This window comes from Amia ocellicauda, chromosome 1 (assembly GCF_036373705.1).
Source record: "Amia ocellicauda isolate fAmiCal2 chromosome 1, fAmiCal2.hap1, whole genome shotgun sequence".
Taxonomy (NCBI): Eukaryota; Metazoa; Chordata; class Actinopteri; order Amiiformes; family Amiidae; genus Amia; species Amia ocellicauda.
The window spans coordinates 61306916-61324444 of record NC_089850.1 but is presented as its reverse complement, the minus strand read 5'-3'; the positions used below and the strand labels follow the sequence as shown (position 1 = coordinate 61324444).

At 46.0% G+C, this 17529-nt stretch overlaps 5 protein-coding genes across 5 annotated transcripts; 2 read left to right on the top strand and 3 right to left on the bottom strand.

The window, feature by feature from the left end:
• The first annotated feature begins 2233 nt into the window (after positions 1-2233).
• On the top strand, positions 2234-2630 carry LOC136756714 (histone H4). Its single transcript, XM_066712341.1, has one exon. It carries the CDS (start codon positions 2268-2270, stop codon positions 2577-2579), a length of 312 nt encoding a protein of 103 aa, XP_066568438.1. The 5' UTR covers positions 2234-2267; the 3' UTR covers positions 2580-2630.
• A 937-nt stretch (positions 2631-3567) lies between these two features.
• LOC136756650 (histone H2B) lies at positions 3568-4004 on the top strand. Its single transcript, XM_066712336.1, has one exon. It carries the CDS (start codon positions 3577-3579, stop codon positions 3949-3951), a length of 375 nt encoding a protein of 124 aa, XP_066568433.1. The 5' UTR covers positions 3568-3576; the 3' UTR covers positions 3952-4004.
• Positions 4005-4723: 719 nt separating this feature from the next.
• Positions 4724-5215, bottom strand: LOC136756423 (histone H3). Its single transcript, XM_066712321.1, has one exon. The coding sequence runs from the start codon at positions 5192-5194 to the stop codon at positions 4784-4786; it is 411 nt and encodes a 136-aa protein (XP_066568418.1). The 5' UTR covers positions 5195-5215; the 3' UTR covers positions 4724-4783.
• Positions 5216-6115: 900 nt separating this feature from the next.
• LOC136756568 (histone H2A-like) lies at positions 6116-6585 on the bottom strand. The gene has a single exon (XM_066712331.1). The coding sequence runs from the start codon at positions 6543-6545 to the stop codon at positions 6162-6164; it is 384 nt and encodes a 127-aa protein (XP_066568428.1). The 5' UTR covers positions 6546-6585; the 3' UTR covers positions 6116-6161.
• A 1188-nt stretch (positions 6586-7773) lies between these two features.
• LOC136756284 (histone H1-like) lies at positions 7774-8452 on the bottom strand. The gene has a single exon (XM_066712311.1). It carries the CDS (start codon positions 8429-8431, stop codon positions 7802-7804), a length of 630 nt encoding a protein of 209 aa, XP_066568408.1. The 5' UTR covers positions 8432-8452; the 3' UTR covers positions 7774-7801.
• Between the last annotated feature and the right edge of the window lie 9077 nt (positions 8453-17529).

The window sequence follows — 17529 nt, the reverse complement described above, 5'->3', positions numbered from 1 at the left end:
GATCCACCAGAGGGGCAAGGAGAAAGCCATGAAGAACTGGAAAATTCATCATCTGGGGGAGCTTAGAATCCCATGATGGGACCCCACCTCCGTGGTTGGATACTCCCCCTGCTGGAGCCCGAGTCCAAGAGCTTTATTTCTTTTACTGATTCATGATTGTTTTATAAAAACAATTTAAACTGTTTTTAAAACATTGAATTGTTAATTTGTATCCTGATTTGTTTTTGTTTTTTTGGTGGTTTTGTATTTTTATGATCTGGTGTATTGACCGTCATTCTTTCTTTAAATGCATTGGATTGTTTTGTTTGGTTTCTAGATGTTTCTTTTTTATGTTTTTGTTTATCCAGTGCATTAACCATTACGTTTCGCAATGCACCAGATTGTTTTCATTAACCTTAAGATTTTTTGAATATTCATTTTTTTGGCACTTGATATAATTTAATGTAATGTAATTATGGATTATTCCCCTGTCACTTGGTTTTGTTTTAAGTTCTGTAATGATTTATGTCAGGATTTTCAATGTTTTTTTTAGGATTTAAAAAAATAATAATCATAAGTATTACAGTTTTGAATGTTTTTATTTGTAATACTACATCCAATAAAACAGTATCTTCCATGATGGGATAAAAACTCTGTATACAGCGGGGCACGAGTAGATCGAGTGCCCTCCGCTGAGGACAGCAGCAGCAGTCCACTGCTCTACTAGCTCACAGCTAGAGCAGGGTCACAGACCTGCTGTCCAATAAACTACCCACAGAGCGAGGCAGCGAGATTCAGCCTGAGTGCCGTGCGCTGGGGACAGCGGCAACGTGCCCCCTGTTCCACTAGCACAGCTAGAACGGGGCCACAGACCTGCTGTCAAACTAACGACATACACTGTGGGGTACAAGAGCCAGCTCATGCACCTCCCATGTAACACAGGAGAAGTTGACACCTGCCAATTATAACTAAGGCTAAGGCAGCGCAACAGCAGCTCATACTGTTTTGGGATAAATGAACAATGTACACAGCGAGGCAGCGAGCTGAAAACAGCGGCAGTGGCCTTCCAGTCTACTAGCAGAACTAGGACTGGACCACAGTCCTGCTGTCTACTGTGTGGGGAAAATATAGAAATCCTATTCTGCCTTTGTCCTTGGTTTGCTGTTACTCCTCACTCGGTTATCAGCAGCTCACATTCCTTTCTTGCAACGTATTAACTGCAAAGTACATTCTAATGCAATTGGCAATGTAGAGGTTAATGATTTGAAGAGCGATTGGAAGTAAGACTTCTTGGCTGAGGTGAAAGAGGAGGAGAATGTGGACAGTAGAGAGCGGTAGACTTCGAGGGCAGCTGGGAGTTTGGTCCTTTTCCACCTCTGTTCGGAGGAAACGCAGACTAGTTCAGGTTGAATGGAGAACAGCAGAGAGCGAAGGCTGAGGAGGGGAGGGACGGGCAGGACGAGATGTGAGAGGAGAGAGTCAAGGGAGGAGGTGAGTGAAGAGAACGAAGAGGAGGTAGCACAGTTGACAGATAGATGGGAAAAACAGTCAATGTAAGGTAAAAGAGTGAGGGCAGTGGAGGCAAGGGTGGAGGGGGAGACAGAGCGGAGATTACGGTGGAGGGTGACAGAGAGGGTGGGTGGAGCAGGGAGGGAGGGAGGGAAAGGGAGAAGGAGATGAGGCGGTGGTCGGAGATGTCCATGGGTGTCCCAGAGAGTGTCGAAGGGGAGCAGCCTCTAGAGAAGATGAGGTCTAGCTGGTGGCCCATGTGAGTGGGGGGAGACTTACAGGGGAGAATCATCTCTGGGCTCTGGGCCCAGGCCTAATGGCTGCCTCCCCTCTACGCAGTGGATCAGAGACCAGCAGCAGGAAGAGCACAAAGATCTCATATTATATAGTCCTGTATCTTGGCTCTGCCCTCATGGAGGGGCTGTGGTCACTCAGGGCTCCTCTGTGTGAGAGAGACAGTGTGCGGTGTTAGCAGTAGTAATAATACTAATACAAACAATAATACTACTAATAATAACTGAGCCCCAATTGGCGACATTTCAAGAACAACTCGCATAATATCATATAACTATAATATAAATGTATTAAGTCTTTGAGAAATAGAGGCTGTCGGGAGTGAATTCGGCAGAAAAAATGCTCAAACGCAGTCTGAGAACGAGGCTGCGGGCTGCTACAGCGTTATGCTTTCAATCAGGTCCGCACAGACTGTAGAAATACACAACGCAAGCCCCTCGTTTGTATTCATTCTCTAGTGTAATCGTTGAGAGGCTGAAGCTACGATGTCTGGAAGAGGAAAGGGTGGAAAAGGACTCGGTAAAGGAGGCGCAAAGCGTCATCGTAAAGTGCTGCGTGATAACATCCAGGGAATCACTAAGCCCGCTATTCGCCGCCTGGCTCGCCGTGGCGGAGTCAAGCGTATCTCTGGGCTGATCTATGAGGAGACCCGCGGAGTGCTGAAGGTGTTCCTGGAGAATGTGATCCGTGATGCCGTCACCTACACCGAGCACGCCAAGAGGAAGACCGTGACCGCCATGGATGTGGTGTACGCGCTGAAGCGCCAGGGCCGCACTCTGTACGGTTTCGGAGGCTAAACGACAGCCTGCCCGATCATCTCGAAACACAAAGGCCCTTTTAAGGGCCGCCCACACTTTCTGCTAAGGAGCTTGACTGTTTTCTCTTCTTTAGTTTTCCGTTATATAGTATGTGGAGTGGCACACATTTAAACTCTAAGCTTCAATATCCTCATCTGGATTTGTATTTCACTATGATGCTAAAGTGTATTTGTGACTAAATTTGCGAAGTTATCGCAACGATTAAGACCATGTCTGTAAAGGCTTCTGTGTCGGGGTGGACAGGAATATTAAAATATATTTTCTAAGAACTAATTGAGCATTGATGTCTCCCTGTTCACGAGTTTTAAACCAGACAACCATACAATGTTTAAGTTTCCATTTACCCACAAACGCATGTAATATAAGTGTGTGGGAATAGTGGCTCGCCAGTCAGCCCGTCTACATGTCTCCTGCCTCGCTCATCCAGACGGTTATGTCGCTCTTCTCTCCTCCACGTTTAACTTGGATGTATTACAACCCCGTGACAATCGACTAAACAAAGAAGGATACAGATTTAATTATATATATATATATATATATAGGACTTGTTTTTGATACACCACTTCAAAACGTGTAATTTGCTAATATATGATCTGTTTAAATACTGAGACAGTTTGGAATGTAAAGTTGGAGATGTCTTCACGATACTCCTGAGTGTTTTGGTGATAAAAACATGTCGAAATGTATTCCCTGGTGTTTGGAAGTGACTGGATATTAGAACATGACATTTACGAACGAGAGCAGGCCATTCGAACCATCGTGCTCGTTTGGAGTCAATCAATAGTGTTCGGTTTCCTTCTCAACGTCTGGTTGTCACACGGATTGCTATTGGTACAAGTGTAGCCAATCAGAGGCCATAATGATGATTCCAGTGGCGCTAACCAATCACTGGCCTTCTCTCGTAATACTAGATTATTTGCATACGGTTACTATAAATTCAGCGTTTGTTGGGCGAAGAAAGTATTATATCGCAACCATGCCTGAACCAGCTAAGTCTGCGCCCAAGAAGGGCTCCAAGAAAGCCGTGACCAAGACGGCGGTGAAGGGCGGTAAGAAGCGCCGAAAGTCCAGGAAGGAGAGCTACGCCATCTACGTGTACAAGGTGCTGAAGCAGGTGCACCCGGACACCGGCATCTCCTCCAAGGCCATGGGCATCATGAACTCGTTCGTCAACGACATCTTCGAGCGCATCGCCGGCGAGGCCTCCCGCCTGGCGCACTACAACAAGCGCTCCACCATCACCTCCCGGGAGATCCAGACCGCCGTGCGGCTGCTGCTGCCCGGAGAGCTGGCCAAGCACGCCGTGTCTGAGGGCACCAAGGCCGTCACCAAGTACACCAGCTCCAAGTAGACCGGACCCGCCGCCACCCCGCCAAACCCAAAGGCTCTTTTAAGAGCCGCCCACTCTGTCTGTGAAAGAGGTTCCGTTTAGTGTTTACTTTTACCTTGTATTATTCTTGCGTCTTAGTGTATGATATCTGCCCCGCCCCGGATGTATGTATTAAGTGTTTTCTGGCTGGAAAAGTGACCGTGTAAAGTATACTTTATGTATCTATTTAATGTCCCTGTTAAAAGCATATCTGGATGTCCATGACACCTGGAGAGTTTGCAGTTTCAAGGCAGAAACCTATCTTACTTTCGAATGATAAGACAGGGAGCAGCGTTTGGGAGTGTAATATACTGTAAGTTATGTAACGTATTTTATACATGTGCTTAATTTGATTTATTGACAAACTGGGTTTAAACATAGTCAATACCAACAGCTCGCTGTGCCTAAAGCTGCACGGCCAGAGACTCAATCACAGCCAATAATCTCACTGGCGCAGCTGGTGGCAGAGTCGGGAGTATTCATGTTAGGGCAGGCGGACGCTTCGAACTTCTCTCCGCATCAAACGGAGCTCTAGGTTAAGGCAGCTTCACTAAACCGTAATGCCAAACGACATCACTATTATCCCCCTGAAAAATACAACAACCAATGCGTACGTTATACATTATTTAGAGAAAACATGAGTAGCGGGTGGGTTATTTAACTGCTCGCACATTCTATAGACTGCATTTGTGTAAAATACAAACAAACAGACATAGCCTTAGTATCCAAAATGAAACTGCCCTCTGAAAGACAATTGTGTGGCTCTGAAAAGAGCCGTTGTGTCTCCGGGCGTGCCTGGGTCGGGTGTCAGGGTCTAGGCTCGCTCTCCGCGGATGCGGCGGGCCAGCTGGATGTCCTTGGGCATGATGGTGACTCTCTTGGCGTGGATGGCGCACAGGTTGGTGTCCTCGAACAGGCCGACCAGGTAGGCCTCGCTGGCCTCCTGCAGAGCCATGACGGCCGAGCTCTGGAAGCGCAGGTCGGTCTTGAAGTCCTGGGCGATCTCTCGGACCAGGCGCTGGAAGGGCAGCTTGCGGATCAGCAGCTCGGTGGATTTCTGGTAGCGGCGGATCTCCCGGAGAGCCACAGTGCCGGGCCTGTAGCGGTGAGGCTTCTTCACTCCGCCGGTGGCCGGGGCGCTCTTACGGGCAGCTTTGGTCGCCAGCTGCTTCCTCGGCGCCTTCCCGCCGGTGGACTTACGCGCGGTCTGCTTGGTTCTGGCCATTCTTCACTGATATCTAAGCAACAACCTAGAAATGAAACAGTAAAGCGGGCGCTACGCTTTATAAAGAGGGAATACCCTGGAGCTATTGGCTAAACCTCATTCTGCCTGATGATTGGTTAGAGTTTGAATCCTAAGCAGTGATTGGGCATTTTGAATTCAGGCGCTAGTAAGTGCGTTCTGTCTCCTCCCCCCACAGCTCCTAAGCGAGCAGGCTGTTTCACTGCCCCTCGCTCTCTCCCTCCCGCCGTTTCAACACTAGTTTAATTCGGCCTGATATCAGTGCATGGGGACTATTACTATCGCATATCTAATACTTTAATAAATGAGGTTACAAGTTGAATGTGTACCCCTGTATTTAAGACATGATCTTATTAAAAACTATATTTCATTGTTCCGTTTAAGAAGTCACCTGGATTGTTTATTCCAATCCCTGTAGAAAGGTTATTAAGATTTAACAGCTAAAGATAATTGCTGCTGGCAGCGTGTGACGATGCAATAATGGGGGCTTCGTTGTGGTTGCACTCATTTCAACTGTGTACAGTTCATGAGGGCGATACATGTGTGATTGCGCATTATGTTAATAAAATAAACGACAGGCTTTGAAATACGGAGTGGAAACGGCTTCAATAAGTGTGTATAGCCTGATCAATATAGGTCGAGCAAGTCGTGTAGTTACAGCACCACTCGCAGAACAGATGCAGTACATTTTAAACTGCTTATTTTGAATTAGTGTAACAATCACCGCATACATTATGTATTTAGTGCAATATATCGTGCTTTTCAAATGAGAAAGTAGCACTTGGCATAAAAGGGATCAGTCATTTAACTACCGAGCTTACAACCCACTGTATCGCTTTCAACAGATGAATCTCGATTTCATAATCACTTCAAATGGAAGGCCGTGCCTCTAGGAAAGTGTGGGTGGCTCTTAAAAGAGCCGTTGGGGTTCGATCACTCGGTGGGGTCTTTACTTCTTGGCGGGCTTCTCGGTCTTCTTGGGCAGCAGCACGGCCTGGATGTTGGGCAGCACGCCGCCCTGGGCGATGGTCACGCCACCCAGCAGCTTGTTCAGCTCCTCGTCGTTGCGGACGGCGAGCTGCAGGTGCCGGGGGATGATGCGGGTCTTCTTGTTGTCCCGGGCGGCGTTGCCAGCCAGCTCCAGGATCTCGGCGGTCAGATACTCCAGCACAGCGGCCAGGTAGACCGGGGCTCCAGCACCGACCCGCTGAGCATAGTTTCCCTTCCGCAGCAGCCTGTGGACACGGCCGACTGGGAACTGCAGTCCAGCCCTGGAGGAGCGAGTCTTGGCCTTCGCTCTCTGCTTGCCACCGGTTTTGCCTCTTCCACTCATGATCGCACGGTCAGATACAGCAAGTATGGGATACAGAAGAACTACGCTGCCTGTGTTTTATAGACGCTCCTCTCCTTGGGATTGGTTCTTTCTTCCTCTTCCATCCGTCCACTCACAGAGCTGAATTGAGGCGCGCTCGACAGGAGCTGTAACCAATCCGCTCGCAGGTCTCAGATGTCTGTTTCCAGCGGGAGTAGGGGGCGGGAGCGGGTCTCCTGCGCTTTAGGATGAAGCAGCAGCTTTACTGTAGAGAGCAGGCGGAGCAGAGCCATCACAAAGATTTTAAAAATTTTAAGTGATTTTAAGAATTGATATTTTAAATGATTTTAATCATAAGTATTAAATATTGAATTGTTTTTATTTTAAGAAATGTAAAATACTCAACCCAATAAACAGTATTTACTGTAGAGAGCAGGCGGAGCAGAGCCGTCAGCATTTCATTCACAACCAGTCAGTGATTTAGGGTCCCATTTGAACTGTATGCGAAATTGTACATGTCTGTTTGGACAGTAGTATTTCGATATGAATTGGGTATAATAGAATCATGTACCAATACTTGCTAACAATTTATATCTGTATAATCCCCAGCACTATTGTTGGTATGACTAAGGAACCCATCCTGACACATGAAATCAGTGAGGGTCGCAGACCCTTCATAACCGGTGCAGTTCAAACTTGCAGCTGCAGTTGCGCGTCTCTCATTTCAAGACAAACACCTGTCAGAGCAGCTCAACACGGGTAATGACGGTTCACTGAAGATGCGATGTGACGTCACATTTCATCCTGACATGCCGTGGAGTATTTTAGTATTGAAGAATAATATAGGTCTGCATGATATTGCAATATTACATCGATCATCAGCATTTGGCTGCACAATTTCGGAGGGGGCACATTATGTTGACACTCATGTAAATAATGCTCTGTACCCTTGGGAAAACGCTGAAGCAGCCCCAGCGCACTGCGCTCGACCCCATGCCAACAGCCCGCCCTGTCAGTCAGCCGGCTGCGCTGTGACTCGCCCCGTCACCGAGAGAGAGACTGCTGCAGGAGCGGAGCAGGACACGCCGCCCCGTTCACACCACCGTGCTTCACAAGCCCTGTACACACGTTCACAACGTGGGGGGCTATGGCAAGGAACCTAATTCGTGGACAATTGAACAGACTGGATACAGAAATGGAAAAACGCTGTTAAGAAGTAGTGGTGGCTCTTAGAAGAGCCGTTGGGGTCGAGGCGGGTAGAGTCGGAGTCAATTCCTTCACTTCTTCTTCGGAGCCGCTTTCTTGGCTTTCGGCTTGACGGTTTTGGGCTTGGCGACCTTGGGCTTGGCCGCCTTGGCTTTCTTGGGGCTCTTGGTGGCCTTCTTGGGCGCCGCCGGCTTCTTAGCGGCTTTCTTGGGGCTCTTGGTCGCCTTCTTAGCCGCCGCGGGCTTCTTGGCTTTCTTGGGAGACTTCTTGGCGGCCGCTGGCTTCTTCGCTGCCGGCTTCTTGGGCTTCTTAGCCGCGGCGGGTTTCTTGGCCGCTGGCTTCTTGGGTGTAGAGGCGGCCTTCTTGGCGGGCTGCTTCTTCTTGGCCTCCGCCTGCTGCTTGTTGAGCTTGAAGGAGCCCGAAGCGCCGGTGCCCTTAACCTGCACCAGAGTGCCCTTGGTCACCAGGCTCTTGACTGCGACCTTGACGCGGGAGTTGTTCTTCTCCACGTCGTAGCCGCCGGCAGCCAGGGCTTTCTTGAGGGCGGCCAGGGAGACGCCGCTTCTCTCCTTGGAAGCGGACACGGCTTTGACGATCAGGTCTCCCACGCTGGGGCCGGCCTTCTTGGGCTTGGCGGCGGACTTCTTCTTGGGCGCCTTGGCCGGCGCGGCGGCGGGAGCTGGAGCCACTTCTTCTGCCATTTGTGTGTCTGTGTCGAGCGAGTCGGACTGTGGAGCCGCAGCGCAGAGGGGCGGAACTTATACAGCACATGAGAACCGTGTAGACTCAACCACAGGCGCGCAGCTTCTCCTGGGCGCACAGCCGCTCGGATTTGTGTTTTCTCCTGGCAGAAAAACGGCGAAAACTGGGCGAGAGAAGACGAGAAACTAGCTACACACGCTGTACTTGCAAAGAGGTCCCCCTGTTAGTCGGTCATAAATTGGGTTTCGATTATAACCATGAGGTGTTTTTCAACCAGAGTCCGAACACTTTCCAAAACTGCCTCCAAACGCAGGCGCCTCGATCGGACTTCCTCGTATTTTCCCCAATTAAAGTCACTAAAACCCTCCTTAAACATTGACAATGCCCCCTCGCTATGAAGCCGAGGCCCTGATGAATCAGCCGAAGCCGGTATAAAATCTGACACGATTACAATAGAGTAATGAAATGGCTGTTTGTGAAGTGCAGATAACACACGGCACAACTCGCCCGGACGGTCACATATACGACTCCTAAGATGAACACCTCTCTGCTACCACTGCGAGATACTGTATCATTTAGCAAACACATATGTAAAGAATGTGATTGAGAGTTGAACTGGTAAAGAATATAAACCAGTAGCGCATTAAACTGTATTTGTAGTACATTTAAACTGTTGCATTTGAACAGGATCGGCTTCTCCCAGACTGGCGTCGGTCTCAGTTCTGCGGTCCAACAGAAACGAGTCACACTATGTTTAAACCCAGCCAGCACGCCCGGGTTTTGTTGTTGTTGTTGTTTGTTTGTTTGTTTGTTTGAAATGCTGAAAATTAAGGTTAAAATCCAGTTGTGATAAATATAATAGAAATGACAAATGAATTGTCAAAACAGCAGAACCACACGCAACCGGGCCCCAAGTGGGTTGTAGCTGGTTAGGCTGGGCTCAGCTGGGGTTTAGATGTTTTTTTTACTGGGTTCTGTGGGTCCCAGTTGGGCTCTGTGTGGGTTCCCTTACTCAAAACTTTCTTTTTGTTTTCATGTAGATTTTTGATATACACTTTAGATGTTATGGTTAGATTTGTTACTTGTGTTCACCCAGTCATTATTTCGTATTTAGCATATGTAAGGTATATAGTATGTAGACTATAATGTTTAGCCTGATTCGCATTAATATTATTTAATAATGCCTCATATTTTAGTTTTATAGCATCATTTATAATATAGTTGTTTTATAGAACTTTTTCAAATGTATTCCCATGTAGTCATATTCGATCGGTTTGATGAATTGAATTAGATTAAGTTGTTATTTAGTTAGTTGTTTTTTTAGTTCAGATAAATTATGTTTGATAGATCAATTATTAAAATATTATATGGTATAGATAGTTTTCAGTTAGATCAAAATTGACAGACTCCAGACTCTACATATTTTATAAATGTTTATTGGATTTAATTACCTATACTCATTGTATTAGAAAAATATTGAGATTAAGGTTCTACATTTGAACCTATGATTGACATGTACGACATATCCTTCCACAAATTAAGTGTAAAAATATCTGCATGTATCATAATCAAAACTGTAATAATAAAGTCATGTTCTTGTTATGAAAATAATAGTCTAAGCATAAACATTTTATTTGAAATATACAGTCACTTCTACACAACTAATATAATACTAGTAAAGATTGCAAGTACATCACTTTAGACAGGGGTTGCCTATATCTGTAACTCTACAGACCTGTATCGGTCTTAACTCAGTTCGTACGTTTATATATCGAATATTACTTTATATGCCCATATAGCTTATTATACGCTGCCTATATGATATTCTTAATTACACAATTTACCTTAAACATATTGCCAACATTAATATTACTTCATCATCTTCCTTGGAATACTTTCTTATGTTTATTATTATTATTATTATTATTATTATTATTATTATTATTATTATTATTGTTATTATTATTATTATTATTAAACTGTCACATCGCTTGCACCTGTCGCGTCCAATGTGAATAGACCTTAACGGTTAATTTTTTCCTGGCACCAGGGGCGGACTGGCTGGGTCACAGGCCAGGATGCTAGTATACAAGCATAGGCCACTTTTCTGAAACAATCGCTAGAATATTGGAAATGAAAACCACATAGCTTACATAAACCACCATAAACAAAACCAACACGAAGGCCTGCAACTCCCAAAGTCTTTTAAAGAAAATGTTTTGCTTCGGACAGTATTACACAAAAAAATATAATAATAATAACAATAATGCATACAGTACTCTCTTCTCTGGCATTAAACTGACTGCTGCAGAGTTGAGGTGCCTGACTGTTGCTGAGTTGAGTTGACTATGACTGCTACTGCTGCCTTTAAGGAGTCAGACTATGCATATTTCAACCATCAGATGAGTGAAGGTGAATATCTAAGTAGAGCAAACATTTCATAAATGAATGAATTTCAGAATTGAGAAATTGCGTTCACAAGAAACATGGGTAAATGACAAACTTAAAAGACATTTCAGTGCACGTTTCAGTTTCAGTGCAGATGGGAGCAGTGCAGTGCTCAACAGTATCTCTTACCTCTGACAGGGCAAAGCATAAAATAGAGGATAATGTCACACTGTCTATATAGATTGCAGCAATAGCATCGTAAATTCCAGCAAAAGCAAGCAAATCATTCCTCAAATCTGGACCACAACATTAGCCATGGTGGCAGTACCTTCAGACTTTCAGGTTGAAATAGAAAACCTGGCTCCACAAGTTCTTGTCATTTCTGGGATGTAACACTGAGGCATCCTTCATTAAGTCTGTGTGTGTCATAAACCTGTTCAACTGTAACAGTAGCCTTCTTGAATAGAACTTCTGGTTAGTACAGAGCAGGGTTGGCCAACCCTTTTCCTGGAGAGCCACAATCCTGCAGGATTTCCTGGTCTCTCTAAATTACCAATCAATGGATACCTTGAACACAGGGACATTCAGCCTAATTAAGACCCACAATTGGCTCAATTAAGCAGTTAATCTGGATAGAACAAAAACCTGTACACCCTGAGGCTCTCCAGGACCGGGGTTAGCCACCCCTAATTAGAAAGTTGAATAAATATGGAAAATCTCAAAATACATTGTGAACTGAATTATTATTATTTCATTATCAAATATTAAATACAAATCTTAAACATGTTTTGTAACAAAACCAAACCTAACGTTGCCAGAGCTGTGGTATATACAATAATACTAATTCCTGTACAGCCTTCAATACATTCTAATTGATTTAATGATGTTTGTATTAAGACTTCCTGTTTTCATAATGTAAAACATCAATAAGTCTGTACTATGTATTTTTAAAATGCATGTCTTAAACACTGTTACTCTCAATTATGTCATATTGTACTTGTTGCTGACAGGGAGTCAGATTGTTTCCGTTAGTAACGATGCAGTTTTCAGTTATCTTTCAAGTCGGAAGCACTGCCCAAGGGGGAGGGGATTCTGCACACTTCTGTAGGAACCCAATCGAAATGTCAGACTATCAAAGCTGCCATTGGCCCCTGTGCCCGTCACTCAAGACAGGTCCCTTCCTACTTCCTTTTTCAGATAACACTACATTACAGCAAGTCGGGCAAACTAAACTAGTTTATATTTTTCGGGAACAAGCAATCACTTCAGAAATTACACATAGGATCATTTTACAAGTTTTAAACATATCAACTAACATCCTAACTAAGTTTGTAAATGTATATTTTATTGAGCCTTAACTGTTGTTCCAAGTGTTTCCGTAAAAGGGTGAAGAGCTTGCTGCCTTTTCCACTTGTTGTGGTAGTCTGGCAATTATGTATTGTATAGCCTCTATAAAGTTCTTCAACTTTAATTGTTGACCACAGAAAATTATCTTCCATCTTGTACGCGTTCCCCAACTTAGTGAAGGCTGTGTATGCTGCTGATGTTGTGATGGGTTAGGTTTTATCTCGTGCAAAAGCACATAATAGGCTAGCACGGGCATCATTATCCAATCCATATATTTTCTGTTTTATATTGAATGTGTACTTTCATGTCCAAATCAGTATATATTTTTATATTCTAATAAATATTTATTTTACCATGATTCGTTGTTACTGTGTTATGTTGGTATTAATATAATAGAGCACACTTCATATATATATAATGTATGTGTGTTATTGTAAATAAGGCAAGACAAAAAGACATAAGGCAAAGACAAATACCAGTATAGAAAATATTATTTATAAATAAAATGTATGACTTAATATAATTGCTGGGCAAATATCTTAAATAAATACAGTAACATCAAAACACTAGATGATCTGTGAAAAATAGCATCCCCATGTATAAGATACGTGACTATGATTTGAGGAAAATGAACTGGGAGGTAGAAAATACGAGACTGATAGGAAAATATTGATGTAATGTTTATTTAATGAATGGCTTTTGTCAATTTACCACAGTTTCATGTGTTCCAGGCGCTTCTCTGGCTCTCCTCTCCTGTCCAACTTCCCATCTGCTATTCAAGCTTCCCAGTGATTTCGTAGATGTTGTCATGTGACTCCTTCTTACGCTCTGATTGGGTACGTGTCCATGGCGATTTTATGAAAATAGGATTCTGCTCTATTGCTTGAAATCGGATGAATTTGCATTAAATTTGATTTTTTTTGCGATTTCACTGTGAAATTTCGAGGAAATCTTGGGCTGCATTCGGATTTTATGAAATCGGATTTCATGGAAATTTCATAATGTATCGTGGCCTTAGCATACACAGTGTGGGGCAAGCGGAGCAACTCTCACGCCGCCTGCGCTACATTGTGGCAGTGGACCCCTGATAGCTCCTCGCAGCACAGGAGGAATCTCACTCAACTGAACAGTACAGAGCAGCCAGCTCCACTGTGCTGTCATGATAACAATAAGATATATCGCAAGGTGCAGGAAGCAGATCACACATCCTCCACATAACATGGGAGCAGGTGCCATCTACTAGCACAGCTAGATGCAGGGCAACAGCAGGCTCTACTATTATAAAATGTATATACACAGCGGGATGCAGGATCCAGTTCATACGCCCTCCACACAACATGGGAGTGGCGGCCACTTGCTCCACTAGCACAGCTAGGAGCGAGGCCACACCAGCTCTACAATGTCATAACCAATTAACTATATACATATAGTTAAAATATATATTTTCCTTTCAGTCTCGTATTTCTTACTGCATCGACCGTGGCATACTGAGGGGAGATGCAGACCAAACCTACACTCTTCATGACCTGTCCATTTGGCTGCAGACCAAATCATGTGCCAAACATATTTCTGACCATGCAGCAGTCCTTTACAAAGGTGAGGGCTCCAAGCTGGATAAATGGGAGCAGCACTATACCTCCAAGAAGTAGGAGCAACCATCCTTTGTCTATTACAATTCTGAAACAGCTCCAGCTGATTCAAGCTCACGCCCTTCAGCCTGTCAGTCATTGTACACCAAAACTAAAGACAAGCCAAAGTCATACTGCCCATTTTGTAACACCAATGAGCACTACCTCAATGCCTGTGTGGAATTCAAGAAGCTGTCCGCCGGGCAGATAAATAAGTGGATCAAAGAGAAGGAGCATTGCTGGCAATGCGGACGTTCACACTCACCTGAGGCCTGTACCCTGAAGAAGCCATGCAACATATGCAAAGAGCTTCACCTCACCATACTGCATGAGGCTGTCCAGAAATAGAGCAGGTCAGTCCTAATGACTGTGGTTGAGTCAGACCCGAGACTGTCCACTCTTCCAAGGCACCAAGGAGGCAGTACTACCTCACCTAAGATGCATCGAGCGATGACTCATCAGAGATCCTGAACTTGCAGAGGTTCACAGTCTGCAGATGCAGAAGTTAGTGTAAGCAGGATATGTCAAGATACTGACTGCAGAGGAAATTGAAACTTCTCAAGAGTCCTGGTATTTACCACACCACATCATGCAACACAATGGAAAGAATCGTCTAGTGTTCAACTGCTCATTCCAACATGACGGCCTGGTGCTCAACCATTATCTACTTCCAGGACCTACCCGTGGTCCATCACTGCTGGGAGTCTTGATCAGATACAGACAACATGTTGTTACAATTTGTGGGAATACTGTTTTATTGTGTGTAGTATTTTAAATTACATAAAAAAAAACAATTCAAATTTTTAAGACTTATGATTAAAATCTTTTAAAATCAATTCTTAAAATCACTTTAAAAAATTTAAAATCTTTGTGATTTTAACGAAAAACAAAACAATTAACTTCAAATAAACGTGCACAAAACAACAAAACAAATGTGATTAATGCAAAACTGCTCACCAACATAAAAGTCAAATACATTGAAAATAACTGAAAATGCAATGGACAAAATAAAGAAACAATTAAAAAGGTAAAACTAAAAAACAAACAAAAAAGGTCCAATGCATTTAAAATTAAATCCAAAACGGTCAATGTATTTGACAAAAGAATATAACAAAACTAAACCAAAAAACCCCTAAACAATTAGTGGTTTAAAAACAACTAAATCTTTAAAAACAATTAAGATTCATTTTTAAAATCATTTTAAAAACAATCATCCATAAAATAATTAAAAGATCTTGGACTCGGGCTCCAGCAGGGGGAACTGACCGTCCCCGGAGGTGGGTCCCATCATGGGATCCTGAGCTCCCCCAGATCTTGTATGTGCCAGTTCTTATAGGCTTCCTCCTTGCCCCTCTGATGGACCTCCAGATTGACGTAGTCTCTTACTAGCACCATGCCCCTCCGCGCGATGACAATCGGGTCCAGCTCCTGCTTGTTGAATAGACAGATGTTCCGTCCCTCCCACAGGGCCTGCTTCACTGCGCAGACGACACGCCACCAGCACCTCAGGGTAGAAGATGATATTCCCCTGGCAGGACCGTACAAGATCTGCTGGGCGGTCGCCCGCGCAGGAACGGCAAACCTGTGGAGGAACGGAGAAAACAGGAGCCAGACCCTGTAGGCGGAGGGGCACTCTCTAAAGATGTGAGCCTCCGTCTCCTTCCCCAGGCAACCCTTATAGGGGCAGATGTCATAAGGAGCTATGCCCCTTCTGTGCATGAACACTCGGGTGGGGAGACACCGACTCACAGCCATCCAGGATACATCTTTCTGCGTATTCGTGAGGCAAACGTGCGTAGCGTTAGCCCAGATAAACCGGCAGGTTTCGGGAGGGAAATCTTCTATTCGGCTGGTCTCCTGGGTAGATCTCATCTGGCTACAGATGGTCTTATAATCCCAGGAGGCCAGCACGACTTTATGGAGGCCTACTTCGAGCGCAAAGGCTCGGAGCGCCCTGTAGAACGGCGGGGGATCCCACGAGTGCGGCCTGGTGTTATCCATGGCGCAGAGGCCGAATGGTCTCAGGCTGCTGGCAAAATAAAAGCGGTTCATGAAACTCACCTTCTTGCCAGCAGCCTGGATGTTCTTGACCACATAGGCCAGCCCCTGCACTCTTTTCAGCCTCTCCATTTTGCTCCCCCAGACAAACCGAAATATAATTCGGGTCACTAATTTTGCGATGACCTTGTCTGGGGGGAAGATCATTCCTACGTAGAGGAGTATCGGGAAGAGGATGGCCTTTACGACCAGCACCTTACCAGCCATCGTCAAGGTCCTTGTGCTCCAGCCGTGGATCTTCTTTTGGACCTTCGCTATGGCCTCCTCCCAGCTCCGGGTGCCCGTGTTGGTCCCGTCGATCGTGATCCCCAGAACCTTGATAGACGGCTTCACAGGGAACACGGTCGGCGGGCCCCGGCCGACAGGCCATGCCCTGGAGAGGTAGACCTCGCTCTTGGCCTTGTTGACAGCGGCCCCCGTCGCCCTGCAGAAGCCGTCCAGCAGTTCCTCGACCCTGGCCACGGACGGAGCATCCGTGCAAACCACGGCCACGTCGTCCATGTAGGCCAGGGCCTTCAGTTGCTCTCCGCCGGAACCCGGGAGATGGAAACCTGTCACCCGGACGTCCCGGCGGATCACCTGCATGAACGGCTCCAAGCAGAGGACGTACAGCAGGGCCGACAGGGGACAACCCTGCCGGACCCCCGACCTGACCGGAAATGGTTCGGTCAGGTGGCGGTTCACAAGGACCCTGCTGCTTAGACCGCTGTAGATGATCTTAACCCACTTCCTCAGGCCAAGAGCGAGACCCATCCTCTCCATGACGAGCTGCAGGTATTCGTGGCCCACTCTGTCGAGGGCTTTCTCCTGGTCCAAGCTGATTAGGACCAGGGGAAGCCCTCTCTCGTTCGAGTAGGCCACGACATCCCTGAGCAGCATGGCGTTGTCGGCCGCCGATCTCCCCCGGGCACCACAGACCTGGTCGGGACCCACGACTTGAGGGAGTAGCCGCTGCAGCCGGAGCGTCAGTGCTTTGGCCAGTATCTTGTAGTCGGTGCACAGGAGGCTGACCGGCCGCCAGTTCCTCAGATCTTTTTGGTCTCCCTTCTTGTGAAGAAGGGAGAGGATACTCTTCTTCATAGAAGGGGCCAATCTGCCCTCTCTGTACATCGACCCCAAGACCTGGGCCAGATCTTCTTTAAGCACCTCCCAAAAGATCTTATAGAACTCAGCAGGGATCCCATCGGGACCCGGTGTCTTTCCAGAGTTAAGACTCTTTATCACCTGGGAGAGTTCAGTGGTGGTGATCTCTGGATCCTCCTCCTCCTCGTCCCCCTCATTGCGGGACTCCAACAGGGACAGAAAGTGATGGATCAGATTTTGATCCACCACCTTCTGATCGTACAACTCCCTGTAGAAATCCCGCACCACTGTCTCAACAGCCTCTCTGCCCTCCACCTCTTGCCCCGAGGAGTCGATCATGGAGGACATTGCAGGCCGCCTCTCCTTCGTTTTCTTGAAGAAGAAGCGGCTGCATTTCTCATCGTCCTCCATGATGCGGACCCTGGAAAGGACCTTGATCTTCTCTTGCTCCTCCCGATAGAGGGCGGAGAGACTCAGTTTGACCCGAGCCACCTCCTCAGCTAGGTCGAAGCCTCTGAGCTGTAAAAGACTCAGGCGCTGGAGGCGGGCGTTTAGATGGGAAAATCTCGCCCACCTCTCACGAGCTTTCCGTT